The sequence below is a fragment of the Bombina bombina genome, chromosome 2 (genome assembly GCF_027579735.1).
Source record: "Bombina bombina isolate aBomBom1 chromosome 2, aBomBom1.pri, whole genome shotgun sequence".
NCBI classification, from domain to species: domain Eukaryota; kingdom Metazoa; phylum Chordata; class Amphibia; order Anura; family Bombinatoridae; genus Bombina; species Bombina bombina.
In genome coordinates this window covers 558,190,655-558,217,617 of record NC_069500.1, presented here as the reverse complement: position 1 = coordinate 558,217,617, position 26,963 = coordinate 558,190,655, and the positions used below count along the sequence as shown (strand labels likewise).

General features: G+C 41.4%; 1 protein-coding gene across 2 annotated transcripts in view; it reads right to left on the bottom strand.

Moving 5' to 3' along the window:
• The window catches only part of FANCC (FA complementation group C), a 1,120,322-nt gene that overhangs the window by 567,204 nt on the left and 526,155 nt on the right, over nt 1-26,963 (bottom strand). For both annotated transcript variants that reach the window (XM_053702420.1, XM_053702421.1), the window contains exon 6: nt 192-256. In XM_053702420.1, coding sequence (XP_053558395.1) covers nt 192-256 — 65 coding nt within the window. The remainder of the gene's footprint in view (nt 1-191; nt 257-26,963) is intronic.

Sequence of the window (26,963 nt, the reverse complement as noted above, 5' to 3'; positions counted from 1 at the left end):
ATCCAGACAGTAAGGAGCTAATCATGCCTACTTTCTCATTTATACATTTTAAATTAACACTGTAAGAACATTCATAATTTTACTAATTAAAAATGTATAATTAAACACATATTTCTAACAGGACAGTAATGTGGTTATCTCATGTATCTGCTGTACCTTTCATAGTAAAAAATATTTTTTACAACACTTACTCCTTCTTATCGCTGTTAGGGTTGGTCTTGTCTTTTCTAAGCAGCACAATCAACGATGAGATGATCTACAAAATAAAATACACCATTCATAAAATTACAGATAAAATTTATCATTCCACTTGGCCATTAATATTTTCGGTTATGAGATAAATGTTATGGCATACAAATACTGGATATTTTTTCTGTGCTTGTAAATTGGCTATTAATATAGAAATAAAGCCAGTAAAGGTTTACAAACTGGATTTCAAACCTGAACAAGATTTTAAAGAGTTATAGGCAACATTTTGCCTCAGTATTGTCATAAGCTCTTGAACTATACACATGGTCCATCTAAGAATTGCTTAGAAAGGCCATAAGGTCTTATTAAAGGGACAGTCTACACTAAAATGTTTATTGTTTAAAAAAATAGATAATCCCTTTATTAAATCATTCCCAAATTTTGCACAACCAAAAAGTTATATTAATACACATTTTACCTCTGTGATTACATTGTATCTAAGCCTCTGCAGACTGCCCCCTTATCTCAGTTATTTTCACAGACTTACATTTTAGCCAATCAGTGCTGACTCCTAGGTAACTCCATGGGCATGCGCACGATGTTATCTATATGGCACACATGAACTAACGCCCTCTAGTTGTGAAAATGTTTTCAAAATGCACTCGGTTAAGAGGCGGCCTTCAAGGGCTAAAAAAATTAGCATATGAGCTATCCTAGGTTTAACTTTTAACTAAAAATACTAAGAGAACAAAAGAAAATTGATGAGAAAAGTAAATTGGAAAGTTGTTTAAAATTACATGACCTATCTGAATCATGAAAGTTTATTTTTTTAACTAGACTGTCCCTTTAAGGCAATATACGTAAACGGACATGAAAATCAGAATTAAACATTCCTGCATCCGATAGAGCATGCACTTTAAGCCCATTACTGGGTATCATCATGCGCACAATGCTTTTAGCCAGGATGACAATGTGCCGTCATCTTGTGGCAAGGCTGCTTATAGAGCTCTTTGCAACCCTGTCTGTACTTACCAGGGCACAAAGAGGTGGCTGAGGCATTGCTAGAGGAATTTGTACACCCATGAGTGGTGATGTTACATATACCTAGAATCCTTGAAGTGTTAGGCTGATTCAGACAGTTTAAGGGAGCTAGATGAGGGGGGTAAGTATTTGAACCCCTCAATCTCAGTTCTTTTAAAGGGATACTGAACCCAAATTTTTTCTTTCGTGATTCAGATAGAGCATGCAATTTTAATCAACTTTATAATTTACTCCTATTATCAATTTATCTTTGTTCTCTTGCTATCTTTATTTTAGAAGAGGCTCATGGGAACCTCTATATGCACATCAAATTTATATAACTTTACCCAAAGGTCCTCTTTTGCCTATAGTTAAGAAAAAAAAAAAACAACGGTTTTCAACCTTGTTTATTCAAATTTTATCAGGTAAACACACATTTTCTTTCGTAAAATGGAGATAATCCACAAGACATCACATGTGGGATCTTATACCCCATAGGACCACCATGAAATAGGGTGAGATAACAGTTAAGGCAGGTATGCTACTAAACAGGCATAGCGGCCCATAAAACGTTCCTGACAAAAGCAGCCACTGAATATGCAAACGCAGTTGTAGAATTTTGTAAACGTATGTAAAAAAGACCAAGTAGCAACTTTACAAATTTGTTCAATGGGAGCCCCATTTCTAAATGCCCAAGAAGTGGCAACTGCTTAAGTTGAATGCGCAGTAATACACTCGGGGGAGTCTTCCCCGCAACTAAGTACACCTTGCAATTCAAGGTCTTAAGCCAATAAGTTATGGTAACTGTAGGCAAGGTCGTTAAAAAATCCACAGTAAGGGCTGGACAAAGCACAAACAAACAGACTGAGTACAGAGATAATGTAGATTACTGGAAACTTGTCCAAACACTGAAAAAGTGGACTGACACTACTTATAAGGGGGCGTGACTAGCAGCAGGTTTGTTATGTGCACGGTTACTTATATAAGTGCATAGAAATAGTGTACTATGGATGCCAACCACCAGGAATACGGTAATCCCTTGAACGCGGATAGAGAATATGAGAGCAAAACATAACACCTGCCAAATTGCTAGACCTAGAAACATGTCTACACGAACGCCAACCAAGCAGGGTAGGTACCTCATAGCAACACACCAGAATAGAAAAACTTTACAAGCGTTGCAACATATGCTACATCTAACAGGCTTTCTTGCCGAACACTGGGTATTAATAAACTAATTAGATAGCCCTCTATGGAAAAGGATTGTCATCAAACTTTGCTCATTGAGGACCTTGAGAAAGAAGTTCTTTACTGAGAGTAAGTCGCCAAGATGGGCAGGATGACATTTGAATCAGATATGCATACAAAGTCCTACAAGGCCACACCGAAGCAATCAGAATGAATGAAACACGTTCCAATTTGATCCTAGCTATCACTCTGGATAGCAACACAAATGAAAGATATAAATCAGACTGAACAATCGAGGAACTACTATGTGATCCGCTTGGGGATCTCGAAACCTGGCACAATACCGGGGCAGCTTGTTGTTCAAGTGGGATGCGATGAGAACTATGTCTAGCATGCCCCAATGTCTCACTATCTGGTAGAATACCTCCTGTTTCAGAGAACATTCTTCCGAGTGATGGAACTGGAAGCTGAGGAAGCCCACTTCCCAATTGTTCATTCACGGGATGTGAATAGCAGAAATCCTGTAATGATTGCATTCTGCCCAAATGATAATACAGGCTACTTCTTTCATTCTCAAGAAACTGCATCATTGATGTAAGCCTTTGCTATGATTTTGTCTTATAGGAATCTTAGAAAGGATTCCTGATTGAGTTTGGGCCAACTGTAGAGAAACTCAGCAATTTATTTCTTGCACCAGAAAATTGCAAACGTTTTTGCACAAGCGATATTGTGTTTTTGCTATCCGTTTTAATTGCGATTATATTATGATTGCGATTTATGCTACAACTCTTACTGCTCAGAGCTGTGGTTAACTGTTTTGCAAAACTAAAAAGTGTTGCAAAACACTTCAAAAATACATTACAAACAGTACACTTACACTCAAAATAACACTGTCTAATAAAAAATTATTTAAAAAAAAACAATTGCACAGAAAAGTTATAAGGGCTGATCTCGGGTGTTAGAGAAAAAAAAGCTGCCAAAGTACTTTAAAGGGATAGGCTAGTCAAAGTAGGACTTCTATCCTTGACCCATGCATGTCTATGCTGTTTTTACATTATTTACAATAAAAGTTTTTTTATTTTTCTTCTCTGAGTGCTCAGGATACCTTTCTTGTCTAGTCAAAATTAAGCTTCAATGTTTCAGATAAAGCATCCAATTTTAAGAAACTTTCTAATTTTCATGCTTAATCTGAAACATTAAAGTTTAATTTTGACTAGACTATCCCTTTAAGATAGAGATACATACAGATACATTGCTAAAGATGTATTTGAATGTATGTATGTACAGTATGTATCCATTTGCTTCTTGCCTATCTGCCTTTTTGGAAACACCCTGGGTTGTTGCTGCCTTGATTCGTGAGTGCTGGCCTGCTGGAGTACATATATATATATATATATATATATATATATATATATATATATATATATATATATATATATACACGATAGAGAGAGGCTATAGTGAGCTAGTGGTGTGCTCTATAATGTGTAACATGCTGTATGATGCTTTTAATTAATATTGTCACTTTGTTGTTTTTAGGATCACTGTGTAAATACACGATCACCGGTTATGGGCACCCTAGCTACAGGCGACGTCTGCAATGACGTATACACGCTGGGGTTGGCAGTGGTAGGTGGTTGGCGGCTTCCGGGGGTGTAACCCAATAGCATGCGGCGTCTCTTCCTGGATGACGTAGTTGTAGCACCGATGATGGCCGTGAGGACACGAGGTTTAGTAGAAATGTTTATTATATTATTGATTAATTGTTTATGCAAATGGTGTGGGGTAAAGGTATAAGTATGATATATTTGTTAACGCATTGTATTTAAGTCTGAGGACGGGGGTGAAACCCAGAAACGTCACTTAGAAAAAAAATTTGGATTGATAACAGAGAGTGCCTGCCTTTTTTCTGGATTATGTGTATTTATATGCTGTGCACCCCGGACATTAATTGAGAGTGCTATACTATATGACATTGTGATTATTGTGATTATTGTGATATATATATATATATATGTGTACAAAGTATTAGAACATCACACCCACTCTGTTACCGGGGGGGATAAGTTGCCCTAATGTCTGCGCTACTAAGGCTCACTTTGGAAGGTAGGTATTATTGAATATGCAGCTGTCTCAGAGATTCTATCACAAGCTTAAATGCTATAAAGCATAGAGGCCTGTGAAAGGGTAAATAAAAAGAGAGGGTGCGAGAGCGCCTATTCAAATAAACAACACTTATAACATCCCTGGATGAATAGTTACAATTCCAATGTCGATGGTTCCAGTCACAATAAAAAAGTTGATCTATTGGTGTATAAATAGACCATCAACAAAGTTGAAAGAGTTGGATTCCAAAGTGACTCCTCCGTGAATTCAGAAGTATTCAGTCAAATATAAAACAGAGAGAGGGTACATAGCGTAATACAGTTTTATTTTAAGAACAAATGTTAAAACACATATAAAATGACCACTCACATTTAGAAACCTCAAAAAAAAAAAAAAGTGTGAAGAGACGACCAAGTTGCAGCCTTGCAAATCTGTTCAACAGAAGCATTGTTTTTAAATGCCCATGAGGAAGCCACAGCCCTAGTAGAATGAGCCATAATTCTTTCAGAAGGCTGCTGTCCAGCAGTCTCATACGCCAGACGGATGATACTCTTCAGCCAAAAAGAAAGAGAGGTAACCGTAGCTTTCTGACCCCTACGTTTTCCAGAAAAAACAATGAATAATGAAGATGATTGACGGAAATCCTTAGTTGCCTCAAGTAAAACTTCAGGGCACGGACCACGTCCAACCCTTAGAAGAAGGGTTAGGACATAATGAAAGAAACAACAATTTCCTTATTAATATTCTTATTAGAAACAACCTTAGGAAAGAAACCAGGATTGGTACGTAAAACCACCTTATCAGAATGGAAAATAAGATAAGGCAAATCACATTGTAAGGCTGAAAGCTCTGAAACTTTACGAGCAGAAGAAATAGCAACCAAAAATAAAACTTTCCAAGATAACAACTTAATATCTATGGAATGCATGGGTTCAAACGGAACCCCTTGAAGAACATTAAGAACTAAATTCAAACTCCAGGGTGGAGGAATTGGTCTAAACACAGGCTTAATTCTGGTTAGAGCCTGACAAAAAGACTGAACGTCTGGAACATCTGCCAAACGTTTGTGTAGTAAAATTGACAAAGCAGAGATTTGTCCCTTTAAGGAACTCGATGATAACCCTTTCTCCAATCCTTCTTGGAGAAAAGACAGAATCCTAGGAATCCTAACTCTACTCCATGAGTAGCCTTTGGATTCACACCAAAAAAGATATTTACGCCATATGTTATGATAGATCTTTCTAGTGAAAGACTTACGTGCCTAAATAAAAGTATCAATGACCGAATCAGAGAACCCCCGCTTAGATAAAATCAAGCGTTCAATCTCCAAGCAGTCAGTTGCAGAGAAAATAGATTTGGGTGTTGGAAGGGTCCCTGAATGAGAAGGTCCTGTCTCAATGGAAGCTTTCACGCCGGCAGAGAGGACATGTCCACTAGATCGGCATACCAAGTCCCGCGAGGCCACGCAGGCGCGATTAGAATTACTGAAGCCCTCTCCTGTTTGATCCGAGCAATCACCCGGGGCAGGAAAGCAAACGGTGGAAACACATAAGCTAGGTTAAACGACCAAGGCACTGCCAAAGCATCTATCAGTTCGACCTGAGGATCCCTGGACCTGGATCCGTATCTTGGAAGCTTGGCATTCTGACGAGATGCCATCAGATCCAACTCCGGTCTGCCCCATCTGAGGATCAGAGTTGCAAAGACCTCTGGATGGAGTCCCCACTCCCCGGATGAAACGTCAGTCTGCTTAAAAAGTCCGCTTCCAGTTGTCCACTCCTGGGATGTAGATTGCTGACAGATAACAAGAGTGGGCCTCCGCCCACCGAATTATCTTGGATACTTCTGTCATCGCTAATGAACTCCTTGTTCCTCCAGGATGATTGATGTAAGCCACAGTCGTGATTTTGTCCGACTGAAAGTGAATGAATTTGGCCGAAGCCAACTGAGGCCACGCCTGAAGCGCATTGAATATTGCTCTCAATTCCAGAATATTGATTGGAAGAAGTGACTCCGATTGAGTCCACACACCCTGAGCCTTGAGGGAATTCCAGACCGCACCCCAAGCTAGAAGGCTGGTGTCCGTCGTCACTATTACCCATGAGGGTCTGCGGAAGCACGTCCCTTGAGACAGATGATCCTGAGACAACCACCAAAGAAGAGAGTCTCTTGTCTCCTGATCCAGATCTATTTGAGGAGACAAATTTGCATAATCTCCATTCCACTGTCTGAGCATGCTCAGCTGTAGTGGTCTGAGATGAAAACAAGCAAAAGGAATGATGTCCATTGCCGCCACCATCAATCCAATTACCTCCATGCACTGGGCCACTGATGGCCGAGGATTGGACTGAAGGGCTCGGCATGTATTCAGAATCTTTAAATTTCTGACCTCTGTCAAGAAAATTTTCATGGATATGGAATCTATTAGAGTTCCCAGGAAGGGAACCTTGGTCTGTGAAATTAATGAACTCTTTTCTAGATTCACCTTCCACCCGTGAGTCCTCAGAAAGGACAGAACCATGTCTGTATGAGACTTTGTCAGATGGTAAGACAACGCCTGAATCAGAATATCGTCCAGATAAGGCGCCACTGCAATACCCCGCGGCCTGAGAACCGCCAGAAGGGACTCTAAAACCTTTGTGAAGATCCTGGGTGCTATGGCCAACCCAAAGGGAAAAGTCACAAACTGAAAATGTTTGTCCAGGAAGGCAAACCTTAGGAACTGATGATGATCCTTGTGGATAGGAATATGAAGGTATACCTTCCTTCAAGTCCACGGTAGTCATATATTGACCCTCTTGGATCAATGGAAGAATTGTCCGAATAGTCTCCATCTTGAAGGATGGGACTCTGAGAAACTTTAGACTTTTGAGATCTAAAATGGGTCGAAACCTTCTCTCTTTTTTGGGAACCACGAAAAGATTTGAGAAAAACCCCTGCCCCTGTTCCTGTATTGGAACGGGACGAATTACTCCCATAGTAGAGAGGTCTTTTACACAACGTAAGAACACTTCTGTTTTTTTTTTGTTTTTTTTAAACAATTTTTTATTGAGGTTGTTATGTGATACAGTATGAAGTTGAATACAACGTTTGTCAGATATATAAGATTGACTTCTTAGATAAGGGTATTAACACTTGTAGGCTTTTGCTAATAACAGTATAACTTACTAGAGAATGGTACATGCTTTATAACATCTATAATATCTGAGATAGAAGTACAAATAACGCAGGAACTAGACAAACAGTGATGGAACCTCATTTTTCTCGTAATCTAGAAATGCAAAATAACTACTGCTTTGGTCACTCTTGGGCCAAAAAAACTGTGAATGCTATATCAGATGGTAGTTACTTAGGATTATTGTTGTGAAAGATATTAGGGGAAGGGGTGCAGTGGACAAGAGCCACTTGTATGATAGGACGGGGAGTGGGGGGAATGTCTTAGTAATACTGAAAAAGAAATCTTCCAGAGGAGGCTATGAGCGTTGCTATGCCGGGTTATATAGACATCTTAGGCTTTATAAGAATTAGTTCAGGTGTGCTAATACAAATGGGGCTGGCTATAGAGTCATTTCATGAATATAGGGCGTGTATAAAGGTAAGCTGGTTCCAAGTAGGTGGTCTTAAAAGGTAGTGCTCCAGAGGAGCCGGGAAGAGACTTAGGGGGCATAAGGAGCAAGCTGGGAAGTTACGCTCTGGGATAATTGTACAAGAACATGTTCTTAAGCCAACAGTAAATGGTCGTCTAAGCAGAGATGACATAAAAAACCAAAACAAGGCATCCTCTAGGGCTTGTGAAGAATACTTTCAGAAAGTAGTAGGAGGTACTATATAGTGGGAGATATAATGACGGAACTATAGACAGGTAGAATAGGTATTTTGTAATTAACTTATATGGGATAATGTTTTATCTTGTAAATAGTATTCCGTCGTAATGAGACAAACTTCCTATAGGAGGGTAGATTATGGGAGTTGAACGCAGAGTAGGCAGGAATCATGGATGCTAGGCAAAGACTGTGGGTGCCTAAAGAGAGCAGATATGTATGGCTTATGTAGGAGCTAAGACCCACATGTTAGCAGAGTTTATAGTCTTAAACTAAGGCCTCTGTCAGATAAACAATATAGGAGTCTAATTAAGTTATAGGAGTCTGATACCTGAGAAGTTTATAAAAGGCTCACTGAAAAGTGGAGTCAGAAAAATATGACGTGTAGGAGTAAGGATGGGATGGTGATAGTTTAATACTAAAACTTTTAAGATCAGCTTAGCATAAGGATAAGATACTGGGAGGCGGGATTGGAATCATGCAAAAATATGGCTTAGGACCTTTAGTAGTAATAAACTATAAATATAACACATACTTGCATGGGTAAGTAGGAGTGGGGATGTCATAAATATTGTGCTTCATATAAATAATAAATATAAGGGGACTGAAATATTGGTGTATAAATATTGTACTAAGGGGAAGAATAAAAGGAATAGGGTACCACCAGCAAACAGCTATTGATTATACATGTACAGACACATACTTGAGCATAGCTCTGAATCAGTCACAATAGCGTATATCATTGAGTTATAAAACTCTGAACAAAGTCTGAGAACAGAAAAATACACACAAAGCTACAATAATGTTCCAACCAGATTTGAGAGCCTATATGGTAAAATGATAGAGATCAAGTCAGAGTTAGTTAGCGGAGGCGCTGAAGTATGCTAGAGAGTGAAAATGACCAGTATAGTATAACTGTGTAAGGTTAAGGGTCTGTAGGTGAAGAGTTATTGCAGTTAAGCCAGATATTAAAGGAACTAAGGCTCCTATGGTAGTGAGAGATCTCAATAGGGGAATTTCCAGTTTTCTTAATCTTTAAGGGGCATGAGTAGTGCTGAGCAGTACAAATAGCGCATAAAAGGCCTTGGTTGGAGTACAGGTTAGTCAGGGGTATGAATAGGGGGTACTGAAGTGATGAGATAAAGGTATAAACACATAGTCAAAGCAAAACAAAATATCACATATGAGGTCATAAGATCAGGCTTAGATAGTATCAAACCTGTAAAATGTAGAGAAACTAAACATCCCCAACAACAGAGCATATGACCAAACTGGCGTTTACATAACTCAGATAAAAGTATGGTTGATTTGAGCCCTTATCAACACTAAGACAGGGCTATTAATCAAGCAGGCCAATATTGGGGCTATCCTCCTGGATCGAAGGAGTTAATTAAGTGTCCAATATAAAATAGTTCAGCTGCGTTCCTGAAGGTCCCAGGTTTCTGATGTACCCTGTAGCTGGCTATTAAAAATCCAACAGGTCACAGTTGCCCTGGTCTCTCTTAGCGGTGGTGAGCTGTGAGAGCTGACTTAGAGGTTACACTAGTTCAATAGCTTCCTGGCAGGGACACTTAAATAGATGTTATGAGTAGATAGTGGCCCCATTCCTGAGAGAACTGCGTTATATAAGCAGTATGTATAACTGACAATAAGCAGTGTAGCTGCAACAGAAAAGGTGGTATACTTATCCCAAAGAGTGTCATGGCACAAAAGAGTATGATTAACAGTCACTCAGGGACACAGTAAGCATTAACAGGCTCAATACACTAGTGGTTAAAGAGAAGAAAAGAAAAACACTATACCAAACATTATTATGGTGCTAATTATAATTCAAACCCAAAAGTGCGTCTTCCTAAAAGGATATCTAGAGAACATGGGACTTTGCAGGGACAGAGAGCTATCCCATTCCGGTTCTCTGAGTTAGTTCTAGAAACTCTTTATCCAGCTGGAGAAACGTATGAATCAGTCTCATCTGGGTTGCAGCCGCCGCTGTCCAGAAAATCATCGGAGAAAGTAAAATTATGGGTGACAGGGCTAGGGATGCTGCATCTAGGTGACTGTTACAAAGCGGCTGGAGTTCATGTTTTGTGCTGGCAGGGATGCCGGATAGGGACTCTAAAATGGGGTGAGGCACTGAGGTATCCATAGGAGTTTTCTCTTGCAGGTGTGTTTCAACTGTAGCTTCTCTCTGCTCCAGCAGCCCCATCCTCATAAGAATCCGAAAGCTAGGGGCTGGCAGATCGCCGTCGCTCTCAGGAGGCACTCCAAAGTAGCCTGTGTCGGTGGGAGATTTTTTTAGTGTAGACGATTGAAGGATCTCCACTAACAGCGCTGCGGGGGTCTCCTCCGTCATGCCGTCAGGTCTCCATGCGGTAGTAGTGGCCCTCCGATCCCAAGAGGTGGTCTCAGTGCCGACATCAGGCCAGCCATGCCAAGGGAGCTGATGGTATGGTGTTATATCGCTCTCTGGGGATGTCTCCTGAAGGGAGTCTTCTAGTGCAATGCGATCAGAGGTGTCTTTAGTCACTCCCGCCATTGCTGTTGCTAATGTGTTAGAGAGGTCTAAGAAGTGATCATCCATCCGGCAGATCAAACTCTGTAGCAGAGTCTGTAGTATCCCCTGACTTTCTTCCATTTAGGCTATTATTGTCGGTTGTTCAGAGGATAGGTTAAAATTAATAGGTATCTGTTATCTGTAATACACCGGGAGAGGGCGGCGGGAATCTTGCGTGTAAAGGCCTCACTGGTCTGAATCAGGCTATGACCGCTATGAAACTCATAAAGCTGGGTAGTTTCGTAATCAGCAGACTTTAATCTAGGTAATTAAACCAAGATGTTATCACCTTTGTTGCTTAGCTTTCAAGAAAAATTAAGATATTTGAGCTTTCTGGCTGGAGATGAGTGAATTTGCGTCCTCTCCCGGTGCTGCTTGGACACGCCCCCCTAGAACACCTCTGTTTTTATCTGGTCTACAGACAATCATGAAATAAGGAACCTTCCCCTTGGGAAGGAATTTTTGAACTCCAGTTGATATCCTTGAGACACGATTTCCAGTGTCCAAGGATCTTGAACGTCTCTTATCCAAGCCTGGACAAAGAGAGAAAGTCTGCCCCCTACTAGATCTGGTCCCAGGTCGGGGGCCGCCCCTTCATGCTGTCTTGGGAGCAGCAGCAGATTTCTTGGGTTGCTTACCCTTGGTCCAAGACAGGTTGGGTCTCCAGACGGACATAGCTTGTGCAAAGTTCCCATCCTGTTTAGTAGAAGATGAGGAGGGGACTCCCTTAAAATTTCGAAAGGAACGAAAATTACTCTGTCTACCTTTCTGCTTAGATGTTTTACCCTGAGGTAAGAGATGGCCCTTACCTCCCGTAATGTCTGAAATAATCTCTTTCAAGTCAGGACCAAATAGAGTCTTCCCCTTGAAAGGAATAGACAAAAGCTTGGATTTAGAGGACACATCCGCCTACCAAGACTTTAACCACAAGGCTCTGCGTGCTAGAATAGCAAAACCTGCATTCTTAGCCGCTAACTTAGCGATCTGAAAAGTGGCGTCAGTGACAAAGGAATTAGCCAATTTTAGGGCCTTAATCCTATCCATTATTTCCTCTAAGGAAGTCTCAGTCTTCAGAGATTCTTCCAAAGCATCAAACCAAAAGGCAGCCGCAGTTGTAACTAGTACAATACAGGCCGTCGGTTGTAAAAGGAAACCTTGATGAACAAATAGCTTTTTTAGCAGACCCTCCAATTTTTTATCCATAGGGTCTTTGAAAGCACAACTGTCCTCAATCGGAATAGTAGTACGCTTAGCTAGAGTAGAAATAGCACCCTCCACCTTAGGGACCTTCTGCCAAGAATAATATTCTTATTTGAAACAACCTTAGGAAGAAATCCAGGTTTGGTACGTAAAACCACCTTTTCAGAATGAAATATAAGATATGGCGAATCACATTGTAACGCTGAGAGCTCAGAAACTCTTCGAGCAGAAGAAATAGCACCTAAAAACAGAACTTTCCCAGATAATAATTTAATATCTATGGAATGCATGGGTTCAAACGGAACCCCTTGAAGAACTCGAAGAACTAAATTCAAACTCCAGGGTAATAGGTCTAAATACAGGTTTAATTCTAGTTAAAGCCTGACAAAAAGACTGAACATCCGGCACATTTGCCAAACGTTTGTGAAGCAAAATTGACAAAGCAGAAATCTGTCCCTTTAAAGAACTTGCTGATAACCCCTTTCTCCAATCCTTCTTGGAGAAAAGACAGAATCCTTGGAATCTTAGTTTTACTCCATGAGTAACCCTTGGATTCACACCAATAAAGATATTTATGCCATATCTTATGATAGATTTTTCTAGTGACAGGCTTTCGAGCCTGTATCAAAGTATCAATGACCGAATCAGAAAATCCTCGCTTCGATAAAAGCGTTCAATCTCCACGCAGTCAGCTGCAGAGAAATTAGATTTGGATGTTGGAAAGGACCTTGAATGAGAAGGTCCTGTCTTAAAGGAAGTTTCCACGGTGGCAGAGAGGACATGTCCACTAGATCCGCATACCAAGTCCTGCATGGCCACGCAGGCGCTATCAGGATTACTGAAGCTCTCTCCTGTTTGACTCGAGCAATCACGCGTGGAAGGAGAGGAAATGGTGGAAACACATAAGCTAGGCCGAACTTCCAAGGCACTGCCAGGGCATCTATCAGTTCGGCCTGTGGATCCCTCGACCTGGATCCGTATCTCGGGAGCTTGGCATTCTGTTGAGACGCCATTAGATCCAACTCTGGTCTGCCCCATCTGAAAATCAGTGAGGCAAATACCTCCGGATGGAGTTCCCACTCTCCCAGATGAAAAATCTGACGACTTAGAAAATCCGCTTCCCAATTTTCTACTCCTGTGATGTAGATTGCCGACAAATAACAAGAGTGGGTCTCTGCCCATCGGATTATCTTGGATACCTCTATCATCACTAAGGAACTCTTTGCTCCCCCCTGATGATTGACATATGTCACAGTCGTGATATTGTCCGACTGGAACCTGATGAATTTTGCCAAAGTCAAATGAGGACATGCCAGAAGTGCATTGAATATTGCTCTCAGTTCCAGAATATTGATTGGAAGTAGAGACTCCACCTGAGTCCAAACACCCTAAGCCTTCAGGGAGTTCCAGACTACACCCCAGCCCAGAAGGCTGGAATCTGTTGTCACTATCACCCACGAGGGTCTGCGGAAACACGTCCCCTGGGACAGATGATCCAGCGACAACCACCAAAGAAGAGTGTCTCTGGTCTCTCAATACAGATTTATCTGAGGAGATAAATTTGCATAATCCCCATTCCACTGTCCGAGCATGCACAGCTGCAGTGGTCTGAAATGAAAGCGGGCAAACGGAATTATATCCATTGCTGCTACCATTAATCCAATGACTTCCATGCACTGAGCCACTGATGGCCGATGAATGGACTGAAGTGCTCGGCAAGTATTCAGAATCTTTGTCTTTCTGACCTCTGTCAGAAAAATGTTCATGTCTACCGAGTCTATAAAAGTCCCCAAGAATGGAACCCTTGTCCGTGGAACTAATGAACACTTTTCTATGTTCACTTTCCAACCATGAGATCTCAGGAAAGACAATACTATGTCCGTGCGAGATTTTGACAATTGATAATTCGACGCCTGACTCAGAATGTCGTCCAGAAAAGGCGCTACTGCTATGCCCCGCTAAAAGAGACCATAGAATTTTTGTGAAAATACTGGGTGCCGTGGCAAGACCGAAAGGAAGAGCCACAAACTGATAGTGTTTGTCCAGGAAGGCAAACCTTAGGAACTGATGATGATCCTTGTGGATAGGAATATGAAAGTATGTATCCTTGAAGTCCATGGTAGCCATATATTGACCGTCCTGAATCATTGGTAAGATTGTTCGTATAGTCTCCATTTTGAACAATGGGACTCTTGAGAAATTTGTTTAGACACTTGAGATCTAAAATGGTTCTGAAAGTTCCTTCTTTTTTGGGAACTACAAAAAGATTTGAGTAAAACCCCTGTCCCTGTTCCAGCTTTGGAACAGGACAAATTACTCCCATAGAATAGAGGTCTTTTACACAGCTTAAGAACGCCTCTCTCTTTATCTGGTCTACAGATAACCGTGAAAGATGAAATCTCCCCCTCGGGAGAAAATCCTTGAATTCTAGTTGATACCCATGGGTCACTATTTCTAGTGCCCAGGAATCCTGAACATCTCTTGCCCAAGCCTGAACAAAGAGAGAAAGTCTGCCCCCTACCAGATCCGGTCCCGGATCGTGGGCCACCCCTTCATGCTGTCTTGGAAGCAGCAGTGGGCTTCTTGGATTGTTTACCCTTATTCCAAGTCTGGTTGGGTCTCCAGACTGACTTGGATTGAGCAATATTCCCTTCCTGCTTTGTGGAAGATGAAGAAGCAGAGGGTCCTCCTTTATAGTTTCGAAAGGAACGAAAATTATTCTGTTTACCCCTCATTTTAACAGACTTATCCTGAGGTAGGGTATGACCTTTACCTCCAGTAATGTCAGAAATTATCTCCTTCAATTCAGGCCCGAATAGGGTCTTACTTTTAAAAGGAATAGCCAAAAGCTTAGATTTTGATGACACATCAGCAGACCAAGATTTAAGCCATAACGCTCTACGCGCCAGAATGGCAAAACAATTTGAATAGCAGCATCAGTAATAAAAGAATTAGCTATTTTAAGAGCCTTAATTCTATCCAGAATATCATCTAATGGAGTCTCAACTTTCAAAGACTCTTCTAGAATTTCAAACCAAAAAGCTGCTGCAGTAGTTACTGGATCAATGCAAGCTGTAGGTTGCAAAAGAAAACCTTGATGAATAAATAATTTCTTTAAAAGACCTTCTAATTTTTTATCCATAGGATCTTTGAAAGCACAACTATCCTCAATAGGTATAGTTGTACGCTTAGCCAAAATAGATATAGCTCCCTCTACCTTAGGGACCGTTTGCCACAAGTCCCTAATGGAGTCAGATATAGGGAACATTTTCTTAAAAGTAGGAGGAGAGAATAGTATGCCTGGTCTATCCCATTCCTTTTTAACAATTTCCGAAATTCTCTTAGGAACCAGAAAAACATCAGTGTAAGTAGGTACCTCTAAATATTTGTCCATCTTACACAATTTCTCTGGTGGAATTATAATAGTTTCACAATCATCCAGAGTCGCTAAAACCTCCCTAAGTAACAGACGTAAGTGTTCAAGCTTAAATTTAAATGACATAATGTCCGAATCTGTCTGAGGTAATATATTTCCTGGGTCTGAAAGCTCACCCTCAGACAGCAATTCCCTAACCCCCAACTCAGAACATTGTGAGGGAGCATCGGAAAAAGCTAATAAAGCACCAGAGGATTCAGTATTTACATTAATACCTGACCTACTGCGTTTACCCTGTAACACTGGTAATTTGGATAATACCTCTGTAAGAGTAGTTGACATAACTGCAGCCATATCCAGCAGAGTAAAAGCATTAGACGCACTAGAAGTACTTGGCGATGCTTGTGTGGGTGTTAAAGGTTGTGACATTTGGGGAGAATTAGATGGCATATCCTGATTCCCTTCAAACTGAGAATCATCCTTAGGCATACTTTTATTACTTAAAATATGCTTCTTACATTGTAAGGCCCTTTCAGTACAAGAGGTACATAATGTAAGTGGGGGTTCCACAATGGCTTCTAAACACATAGAACAATATCAGACATGTTGAAAAAAAAACAGTATTTTAAAAACTTTGAACAATTTTCCAAAAAAAAGTACTGCGCCTTTAAAAAATAAAAAAGCATACAATTTTACCAAAACTGCAAAAAAAGCTAAATAAACAAATCTGTTTAGCAACACATATTTGATGTGCCCCAAAATGATTGCACTTATAAGCAATAAGCAAAAACAACCTTATCAGGACATTTATAGTGAAACAAATACAATTTATTAAAAAAAAAAACATAATTTATGCTTACCTGATAAATTCCTTTCTCCTGTAGTGTGATCAGTCCACGGGTCATCATTACTTCTGGGATATTACTCCTCCCCAACAGGAAGTGCAAGAGGATTCACCCAGCAGAGCTGCCATATAGCTCCTCCCCTCTACGTCACCTCCAGTCATTCGACCAAGGACCAACGAGAAAGGAGAAGCCAAAGGGTGTAGTGGTGACTGGAGTATAATTTAAAAAAAATATTTACCTGCCGTAAAAAACAGGGCGGGCCGTGGACTGATCACACTACAGGAGAAAGGAATTTATCAGGTAAGCATAAATTATGTTTTCTCCTGTTAAGTGTGATCAGTCCACGGGTCATCATTACTTCTGGGATACCAATACCAAAGCAAAAGTACACGGATGACGGGAGAGACAGGCAGGCTCTTTATACAGAAGGAACCACTGCCTGAAGAACCTTTCTCCCAAAAATAGCCTCCGAAGAAGCAAAAGTGTCAAATTTGTAAAATTTGGAAAAAGTATGAAGCGAAGACCAAGTTGCAGCCTTGCAAATCTGTTCAACAGAGGCCTCATTCTTAAAGGCCCAAGTGGAAGCCACAGCTCTAGTAGAATGAGCTGTAATTCTTTCAGGAGGCTGCTGTCCAGCAGTCTCATAAGCTAAACGTATTATGCTACGAAGCCAAAAAGAGAGAGAGGTAGCAGAAGCTTTTTGACCTCTCCTCTGACCAGAGTAAACGACAAACAGGGAAGACGTTTGTCGAAAATCTTTAGTTGCCTGTAAATAAAATTTTAGGGCACGAACTACATCCAGATTGTGCAGAAGTCGTTCCTTCCTTGAAGAAGGATTTGGACACAAGGATGGAACAACAATCTCTTGATTGATATTCCTGTTAGTGACTACCTTAGGTAAGAACCCAGGTTTAGTACGCAGAACTACCTTATCCGAGTGAAAAATCAAATAAGGAGAATCACAATGTAAGGCTGATAACTCAGAGACTCTTCGAGCCGAGGAAATAGCCATTAAAAATAGAACTTTCCAAGATAACAACTTTATATCAATGGAATGAAGGGGTTCAAACGGAACGCCCTGTAAAACATTAAGAACAAGGTTTAAACTCCATGGCGGAGCAACAGTTTTAAACACAGGCTTAATCCTGGCCAAAGCCTGACAAAAAGCCTGAACGTCTGGAACTTCTGACAGACGTTTGTGCAACAGAATGGACAGAGCTGAGATCTGTCCCTTTAAGGAACTAGCGGATAAACCCTTTTCTAAACCTTCTTGTAGAAAAGACAATATCCTAGGAATCCTAACCTTACTCCAAGAGTAACCTTTGGATTCGCACCAATATAGGTATTTACGCCATATTTTATGGTAAATCTTTCTGGTAACAGGCTTCCTAGCCTGTATTAAGGTATCAATAACTGACTCAGAAAAACCACGTTTTGATAAAATCAAGCGTTCAATTTCCAAGCAGTCAGCTTCAGAGAAGTTAGATTTTGATGTTTGAAAGGACCCTGTATCAGAAGGTCCTGTTTCAGAGGTAGAGACCAAGGTGGACAGGATGACATGTCCACCAGATCTGCATACCAAGTCCTGCGTGGCCATGCAGGCGCTATTAGAATCACTGATGCTCTCTCCTGTTTGATTCTGGCAATCAATCGAGGAAGCATCGGGAAGGGTGGGAACACATAAGCCATCCTGAAGGTCCAAGGTGCTGTCAAGGCATCTATCAGGACCGCTCCCGGATCCCTGGATCTGGACCCGTAACGAGGAAGCTTGGCGTTCTGTCGAGACGCCATGAGATCTATCTCTGGTTTGCCCCAATGTCGAAGTATTTGGGCAAAGACCTCCGGATGAAGTTCCCACTCCCCCGGATGAAAAGTCTGACGACTTAAAAAACCTCCAGTAATGTCAGAAATTATCTCCTTCAATTCAGGCCCGAATAGGGTCTTACTTTTAAAAGGAATAGCCAAAAGCTTAGATTTTGATGACACATCAGCAGACCAAGATTTAAGCCATAACGCTCTACGCGCCAGAATGGCAAAACAATTTGAATAGCAGCATCAGTAATAAAAGAATTAGCTATTTTAAGAGCCTTAATTCTATCCAGAATATCATCTAATGGAGTCTCAACTTTCAAAGACTCTTCTAGAATTTCAAACCAAAAAGCTGCTGCAGTAGTTACTGGATCAATGCAAGCTGTAGGTTGCAAAAGAAAACCTTGATGAATAAATAATTTCTTTAAAAGACCTTCTAATTTTTTATCCATAGGATCTTTGAAAGCACAACTATCCTCAATAGGTATAGTTGTACGCTTAGCCAAAATAGATATAGCTCCCTCTACCTTAGGGACCGTTTGCCACAAGTCCCTAATGGAGTCAGATATAGGGAACATTTTCTTAAAAGTAGGAGGAGAGAATAGTATGCCTGGTCTATCCCATTCCTTTTTAACAATTTCCGAAATTCTCTTAGGAACCAGAAAAACGTCAGTGTAAGTAGGTACCTCTAAATATTTGTCCATCTTACACAATTTCTCTGGTGGAATTATAATAGTTTCACAATCATCCAGAGTCGCTAAAACCTCCCTAAGTAACAGACGTAAGTGTTCAAGCTTAAATTTAAATGACATAATGTCCGAATCTGTCTGAGGTAATATATTTCCTGGGTCTGAAAGCTCACCCTCAGACAGCAATTCCCTAACCCCCAACTCAGAACATTGTGAGGGAGCATCGGAAAAAGCTAATAAAGCACCAGAGGATTCAGTATTTACATTAATACCTGACCTACTGCGTTTACCCTGTAACACTGGTAATTTGGATAATACCTCTGTAAGAGTAGTTGACATAACTGCAGCCATATCCAGCAGAGTAAAAGCATTAGACGCACTAGAAGTACTTGGCGATGCTTGTGTGGGTGTTAAAGGTTGTGACATTTGGGGAGAATTAGATGGCATATCCTGATTCCCTTCAAACTGAGAATCATCCTTAGGCATACTTTTATTACTTAAAATATGCTTCTTACATTGTAAGGCCCTTTCAGTACAAGAGGTACATAATGTAAGTGGGGGTTCCACAATGGCTTCTAAACACATAGAACAATGTCAGACATGTTGAAAAAAAAACAGTATTTTAAAAACTTTGAACAATTTTCCAAAAAAAAAGTACTGCGCCTTTAAAAAATAAAAAAGCATACAATTTTACCAAAACTGCAAAAAAAGCTAAATAAACAAATCTGTTTAGCAACACATATTTGATGTGCCCCAAAATGATTGCACTTATAAGCAATAAGCAAAAACAACCTTATCAGGACATTTATAGTGAAACAAATACAATTTATTAAAAAAAAAAACATAATTTATGCTTACCTGATAAATTCCTTTCTCCTGTAGTGTGATCAGTCCACGGGTCATCATTACTTCTGGGATATTACTCCTCCCCAACAGGAAGTGCAAGAGGATTCACCCAGCAGAGCTGCCATATAGCTCCTCCCCTCTACGTCACCTCCAGTCATTCGACCAAGGACCAACGAGAAAGGAGAAGCCAAAGGGTGTAGTGGTGACTGGAGTATAATTTAAAAAAAATATTTACCTGCCGTAAAAAACAGGGCGGGCCGTGGACTGATCACACTACAGGAGAAAGGAATTTATCAGGTAAGCATAAATTATGTTTTCTCCTGTTAAGTGTGATCAGTCCACGGGTCATCATTACTTCTGGGATACCAATACCAAAGCAAAAGTACACGGATGACGGGAGAGACAGGCAGGCTCTTTATACAGAAGGAACCACTGCCTGAAGAACCTTTCTCCCAAAAATAGCCTCCGAAGAAGCAAAAGTGTCAAATTTGTAAAATTTGGAAAAAGTATGAAGCGAAGACCAAGTTGCAGCCTTGCAAATCTGTTCAACAGAGGCCTCATTCTTAAAGGCCCAAGTGGAAGCCACAGCTCTAGTAGAATGAGCTGTAATTCTTTCAGGAGGCTGCTGTCCAGCAGTCTCATAAGCTAAACGTATTATGCTACGAAGCCAAAAAGAGAGAGAGGTAGCAGAAGCTTTTTGACCTCTCCTCTGACCAGAGTAAACGACAAACAGGGAAGACGTTTGTCGAAAATCTTTAGTTGCCTGTAAATAAAATTTTAGGGCACGAACTACATCCAGATTGTGCAGAAGTCGTTCCTTCCTTGAAGAAGGATTTGGACACAAGGATGGAACAACAATCTCTTGATTGATATTCCTGTTAGTGACTACCTTAGGTAAGAACCCAGGTTTAGTACGCAGAACTACCTTATCCGAGTGAAAAATCAAATAAGGAGAATCACAATGTAAGGCTGATAACTCAGACAGGCCCATTTATCAAGCTCCGTATGGAGCTTGAAGGGCCGTGTTTCTGGCGAGTCTTCAGACTCGCCAGAAACACAAGTTATGAAGCAGCGGTCTAAAGACCGCTGCTTCATAACCCTGTCCGCCTGCTCTGAGCAGGCGGACAGGAACCGCCGGAAATCAACCCGATCGAATACGATCGGGTTGATTGACAGCTCCCTGCTGGCGGCCGATTGGCCGCGAGTCAGCAGGGGGCGGCGTTGCACCAGCAGCTCTTGTGAGCTGCTGGTGCAATGTTAAATGTGGAGAGCGTATTGCTCTCCGCATTTAGCGAGGTCTTGCGGACCTGATCCGCAGTGTCGGATCAGGTCCGCAAGCCCTTTGATAAATGGGCCCCAGAGACTCTTCGAGCCGAGGAAATAGCCATTAAAAATAGAACTTTCCAAGATAACAACTTTATATCAATGGAATGAAGGGGTTCAAACGGAACGCCCTGTAAAACATTAAGAACAAGGTTTAAACTCCATGGCGGAGCAACAGTTTTAAACACAGGCTTAATCCTGGCCAAAGCCTGACAAAAAGCCTGAACGTCTGGAACTTCTGACAGACGTTTGTGCAACAGAATGGACAGAGCTGAGATCTGACCCTTTAAGGAACTAGCGGATAAACCCTTTTCTAAACCTTCTTGTAGAAAAGACAATATCCTAGGAATCCTAACCTTACTCCAAGAGTAACCTTTGGATTCGCACCAATATAGGTATTTACGCCATATTTTATGGTAAATCTTTCTGGTAACAGGCTTCCTAGCCTGTATTAAGGTATCAATAACTGACTCAGAAAAACCACGTTTTGATAAAATCAAGCGTTCAATTTCCAAGCAGTCAGCTTCAGAGAAGTTAGATTTTGATGTTTGAAAGGACCCTGTATCAGAAGGTCCTGTTTCAGAGGTAGAGACCAAGGTGGACAGGATGACATGTCCACCAGATCTGCATACCAAGTCCTGCGTGGCCATGCAGGCGCTATTAGAATCACTGATGCTCTCTCCTGTTTGATTCTGGCAATCAATCGAGGAAGCATCGGGAAGGGTGGGAACACATAAGCCATCCTGAAGGTCCAAGGTGCTGTCAAGGCATCTATCAGGACCGCTCCCGGATCCCTGGATCTGGACCCGTAACGAGGAAGCTTGGCGTTCTGTCGAGACGCCATGAGATCTATCTCTGGTTTGCCCCAATGTCGAAGTATTTGGGCAAAGACCTCCGGATGAAGTTCCCACTCCCCCGGATGAAAAGTCTGACGACTTAAAAAATCCGCCTCCCAGTTCTCCACTCCCGGGATGTGGATTGCTGACAGGTGGCAAGAGTGAGACTCTGCCCAGCGAATTATCTTTGATACTTCCATCATTGCTAGGGAGCTTCTTGTCCCTCCCTGATGGTTGATGTAGGCTACAGTCGTGATGTTGTCCGACTGAAACCTGATGAACCCCCGAGTTGTCAACTGGGGCCAAGCCAGAAGGGCATTGAGAACTGCTCTCAATTCCAGAATGTTTATTGGTAGGAGACTCTCCTCCTGATTCCATTGTCCCTGAGCCTTCAGAGAATTCCAGACGGCGCCCCAACCTAGTAGGCTGGCGTCTGTTGTTACAATTGTCCAGTCTGGCCTGCTGAATGGCATCCCCCTGGACAGATGTGGCCGAGAAAGCCACCATAGAAGAGAATTTCTGGTCTCTTGATCCAGATTCAGAGAAGGGGACAAGTCTGAGTAATCCCCATTCCACTGACTTAGCATGCACAATTGCAGCGGTCTGAGGTGTAGGCGTGCAAAGGGTACTATGTCCATTGCCGCTACCATTAAGCCGATTACCTCCATGCATTGAGCCACTGACGGGTGTTGAATGGAATGAAGGACACGGCATGCACTTTGAAGTTTTGTTAACCTGTCTTCTGTCAGGTAAATTTTCATTTCTACAGAATCTATAAGAGTCCCCAGGAAGGGAACTCTTGTGAGTGGAAAGAGAGAACTCTTCTTTTCGTTCACCTTCCATCCATGCGACCTTAGAAATGCCAGCACTAACTCTGTATGAGACTTGGCAGTTTGAAAGCTTGAAGCTTGTATCAGAATGTCGTCTAGGTACGGAGCTACCGAAATTCCTCGCGGTCTTAGTACCGCCAGAAGAGCACCCAGAACCTTTGTGAAGATTCTTGGAGCCGTAGCCAATCCGAATGGAAGAGCTACAAACTGGTAATGCCTGTCTAGAAAGGCAAACCTTAGATACCGGTAATGATCTTTGTGGATCGGTATGTGAAGGTAAGCATCTTTTAAATCCACTGTGGTCATGTACTGACCCTTTTGGATCATGGGTAAAATTGTCCGAATAGTCTCCATTTTGAACGATGGAACTCTTAGGAATTTGTTTAGGATCTTTAAATCCAGAATTGGCCTGAAAGTTCCCTCTTTTTTGGGAACCACAAACAGATTTGAGTAAAACCCTTGTCCCTGTTCCGACCGTGGAACTGGATGGATTACTCCCATTAATAAAAGCTCTTGTACGCAGCGTAGAAACGCCTCTTTCTTTATTTGGTTTGTTGACAACCTTGACAGATGAAATCTCTCTCTTGGGGGAGAGTATTTGAAGTCCAGAAGGTATCCCTGAGATATTATCTCTAGCGCCCAGGGATCCTGGACATCTCTTGCCCAAGCCTGGGCGAAGAGAGAAAGTCTGCCCCCCACTAGATCCGTTCCCGGATCGGGGGCCCTCAATTCATGCTGTTTTAAGGGCAGCAGCAGGTTTCCTGGCCTGCTTGCCCTTGTTCCAGGACTGGTTAGGTCTCCAGCCTTGTCTGTAGCGAGCAACAGATCCTTCTTGTTTTGGAGCAGAGGAAGTTGATGCTGCTCCTGCTTTGAAATTCCGAAAGGAACGAAAATTAGACTGTCTAGCCTTAGGTTTGGCTCTGTCTTGAGGCAGGGCATCGCCTTTACCTCCTGTAATGTCAGCGATAATCTCTTTCAATCCGGGCCCGAATAAGGTCTGCCCTTTGAAAGGTATATTAAGTAATTTAGACTTAGAAGTAACGTCAGCTGACCAGGATTTTAGCCACAGTGCTCTGCGCGCCTGAATGGCGAATCCGGAATTCTTAGCCGTAAGCTTAGTTAAATGTACTACGGCATCTGAAATAAATGAGTTAGCTAACTTAAGAGCTTTAAGCTTGTGTGTAATCTCATCTAACGGAGCTGATTCAAGTGTCTCTTCCAGAGACTCAAACCAAAACGCTGCTGCAGCCGTGACAGGCGCAATGCATGCAAGGGGTTGCAATATAAAACCTTGTTGAACAAACATTTTCTTAAGGTAACCCTCTAACTTTTTATCCATTGGATCTGAAAAGGCACAGCTATCCTCCACCGGGATAGTGGTACGCTTAGCTAAAGTAGAAACTGCTCCCTCCACCTTAGGGACCGTTTGCCATAAGTCCCGTGTGGTGGTGTCTATTGGAAACATCTTTCTAAATATCGGAGGGGGTGAGAACGGCACACCGGGTCTATCCCACTCCTTAGTAACAATTTCAGTAAGTCTCTTAGGTATAGGAAAAACGTCAGTACTAGACGGTACCGCAAAATATTTATCCAACCTACACATTTTCTCTGGTATTGCAACTGTGTTACAATCATTCAGAGCCGCTAACACCTCCCCTAGTAATACACGGAGGTTTTCCAGCTTAAATTTAAAATTTGAAATATCTGAATCCAATCTGTTTGGATCAGAACCGTCAGCCGCAGAATGAAGCTCTCCGTCCTCATGTTCTGCAAGTTGTGACGCAGTATCTGACATGGCCCTAACATTATCAGCGCACTCTGTTCTCACCCCAGAGTGATCACGCTTACCTCTTAGTTCTGGTAATTTAGCCAAAACTTCAGTCATAACAGTAGCCATATCCTGTAATGTGATTTGTAATGGCCGCCCAGATGTACTCGGCGCCACAATATCACGCACCTCCCGAGCGGGAGATGCAGGTACTGACACGTGAGGCGAGTTAGTCGGCATAACTCTCCCCTCGTTGTTTGGTGAAATGTGTTCAATTTGTACAGATTGACTTTTATTTAAAGTAGCATCAATGCAGTTAGTACATAAATTTCTATTGGGCTCCACTTTGGCATTAGCACATATAGCACAGATGTCTTCCTCTGAATCAGACATGTTTAACACACTAGCAAATAAACTAGCAAACTTGGAAATACTTTTCAAGTAATTTACTATAATATGAAAACGTACTGTGCCTATAAGAAGCACAGAAAGAGTTATGACAGTTGAAAGTTAATAAACTGAAAGGTTATAGCATCAAATCTTTGTAAAAAACACAATTTTAGCAAAGGCTTGTTCCCATTAGCAAAGGATAACTAGCCCTGATAGCAGAAAAAAAGTTACAGAAATAAACGTTTTTTATCACAGTCAACTACAATCTCACAGCTCTGCTGTGAGTGATTACCTCCCTCAAAACAAGTTTTGAAGACCCCTGAGTTCTGTAGAGATGAACCGGATCATGCAGGAAATACAATGAGCTTCTGACTGAATTTTTTGATGCGTAGCAAAAGCGCCAAAAAAGGCCCCTCCCCCTCACACACAACAGTGAGAGAGATCAGTAAACTGTCATAAATTAAATAAAACAACTGCCAAGTGGAAAAAAATAGTGCCCAAAATATTTTATTCACCCAGTACCTCAGAAAATGAAACGATTTTACATGCCAGCAAAAAACGTTTAACATAAATTAAGTGTTATTAAAAAGCCTGTTGCTAGTCCCTGCAAATTAGGCTAAAGTCTTATGCACACAGTATAATTCCAGTGAAGTGCCATTCCCCAGAATACTGAAGTGTAAAATATACATACATGACAGCCTGATACCAGTTGCTGCTACTGCATTTAAGGCTGAGTTTACATTATATCTGTATGGCAGAATTTTCTCATCAATTCCATTGTCAGAAAATAATAAGCTGCTACATACCTCTTTGCAGATTAATCTGCCCGCTGTCCCCTGATCTGAAGTTTACCTCTCCTCAGATGGCCGAGAAACAGCAATATGATCTTAACTACTCCGGTTAAAATCATAGTAAAAACTCAGGTAGATTCTTCTTCAAATTCTACCAGAGAAGGAATAACACACTCCGGTGCTATTATAAAATAACAAACTTTTGATTGAAGGTATAAAACTAAGTATAATCACCATAGTCCTCTCACACATCCTATCTAGTCGTTGGGTGCAAGAGAATGACTGGGGGTGACGTAGAGGGGAGGAGCTATATGGCAGCTCTGCTGGGTGAATCCTCTTGCACTTCCTGTTGGGGAGGAGTAATATCCCAGAAGTAATGATGACCCGTGGACTGATCACACTTAACAGGAGAAATAATCCCTACACCTCGCCACAGCTCTGCTGTGGTGCCTACCTGCCCTTAAAGTGCTTGAAAATGATTATACCACGATCCAGTCATCAGAGCATAAGTTGAGACCTAACCGGAGCTCATGTTTGATGCCATATGAGCAGAAATGTACTGCACGTCGGAGCGCGTGAAAAACCGGCCCCGCCCATTGAGGTCAATCACAAACGCAAACACTGCATAGGAAGCGGTTAGAACAAAAAAAAAAAAAAAAAAACAAGTGGTCTCCCTTTATAATACTGCAGCCCCTAAACAAAATAACAAGCTGCCTCTCCCAGTGTCAACAAACCCCCAATATGTTACACAAAAAACGTTCTAAATAAAGGTTTTTAAAGTAACATCACTCACAGATCCACTTTTAACCCCCTTTTATAGCAAAAAGATGTCAACCATTCTGATATAACAGGTCTCCTCAGAAAAAAAGACTGAACATACCTTAAATGCTAATAGCATGCAGCATTCAGTGGGAACCAATATGGATCTTAGTTACATCTGCTAAGATCATCATCCTCAGGGCAGAAAACTTCTTCCATATCCCCTGAGAAAAATAGTACACACAGGTACCATTTGAAAATAAAAAAAAAACTTCTTGATTGAAGAAACTAAAACTAACACCTCACTTCACCTCTTCCTAGTATAACACAGGAAAAGAGAATGACTGGGGGTGGAGGGAAAGGGAGGGGCAATATATACAGCTCTGCTGTGGTGCTCTTTGCCACTTCCTGTTAGCAGGAGGTTAATATCCCACAAGTAAGGATGGAATCCGTGGACTCGTCATATCTTTGTATAAGAAACAGCCATTTTCCACTGAAAAAAATGAAATCCACAAAAAATAATTTTTTCTCATAAATTGAAAGAAAAAACTTAAAACATTAGCAGAAGAATCAAACTGAAACAGCTGCCTGAAGAACTTTTCTACAAAAGACTGCTTCAGAAG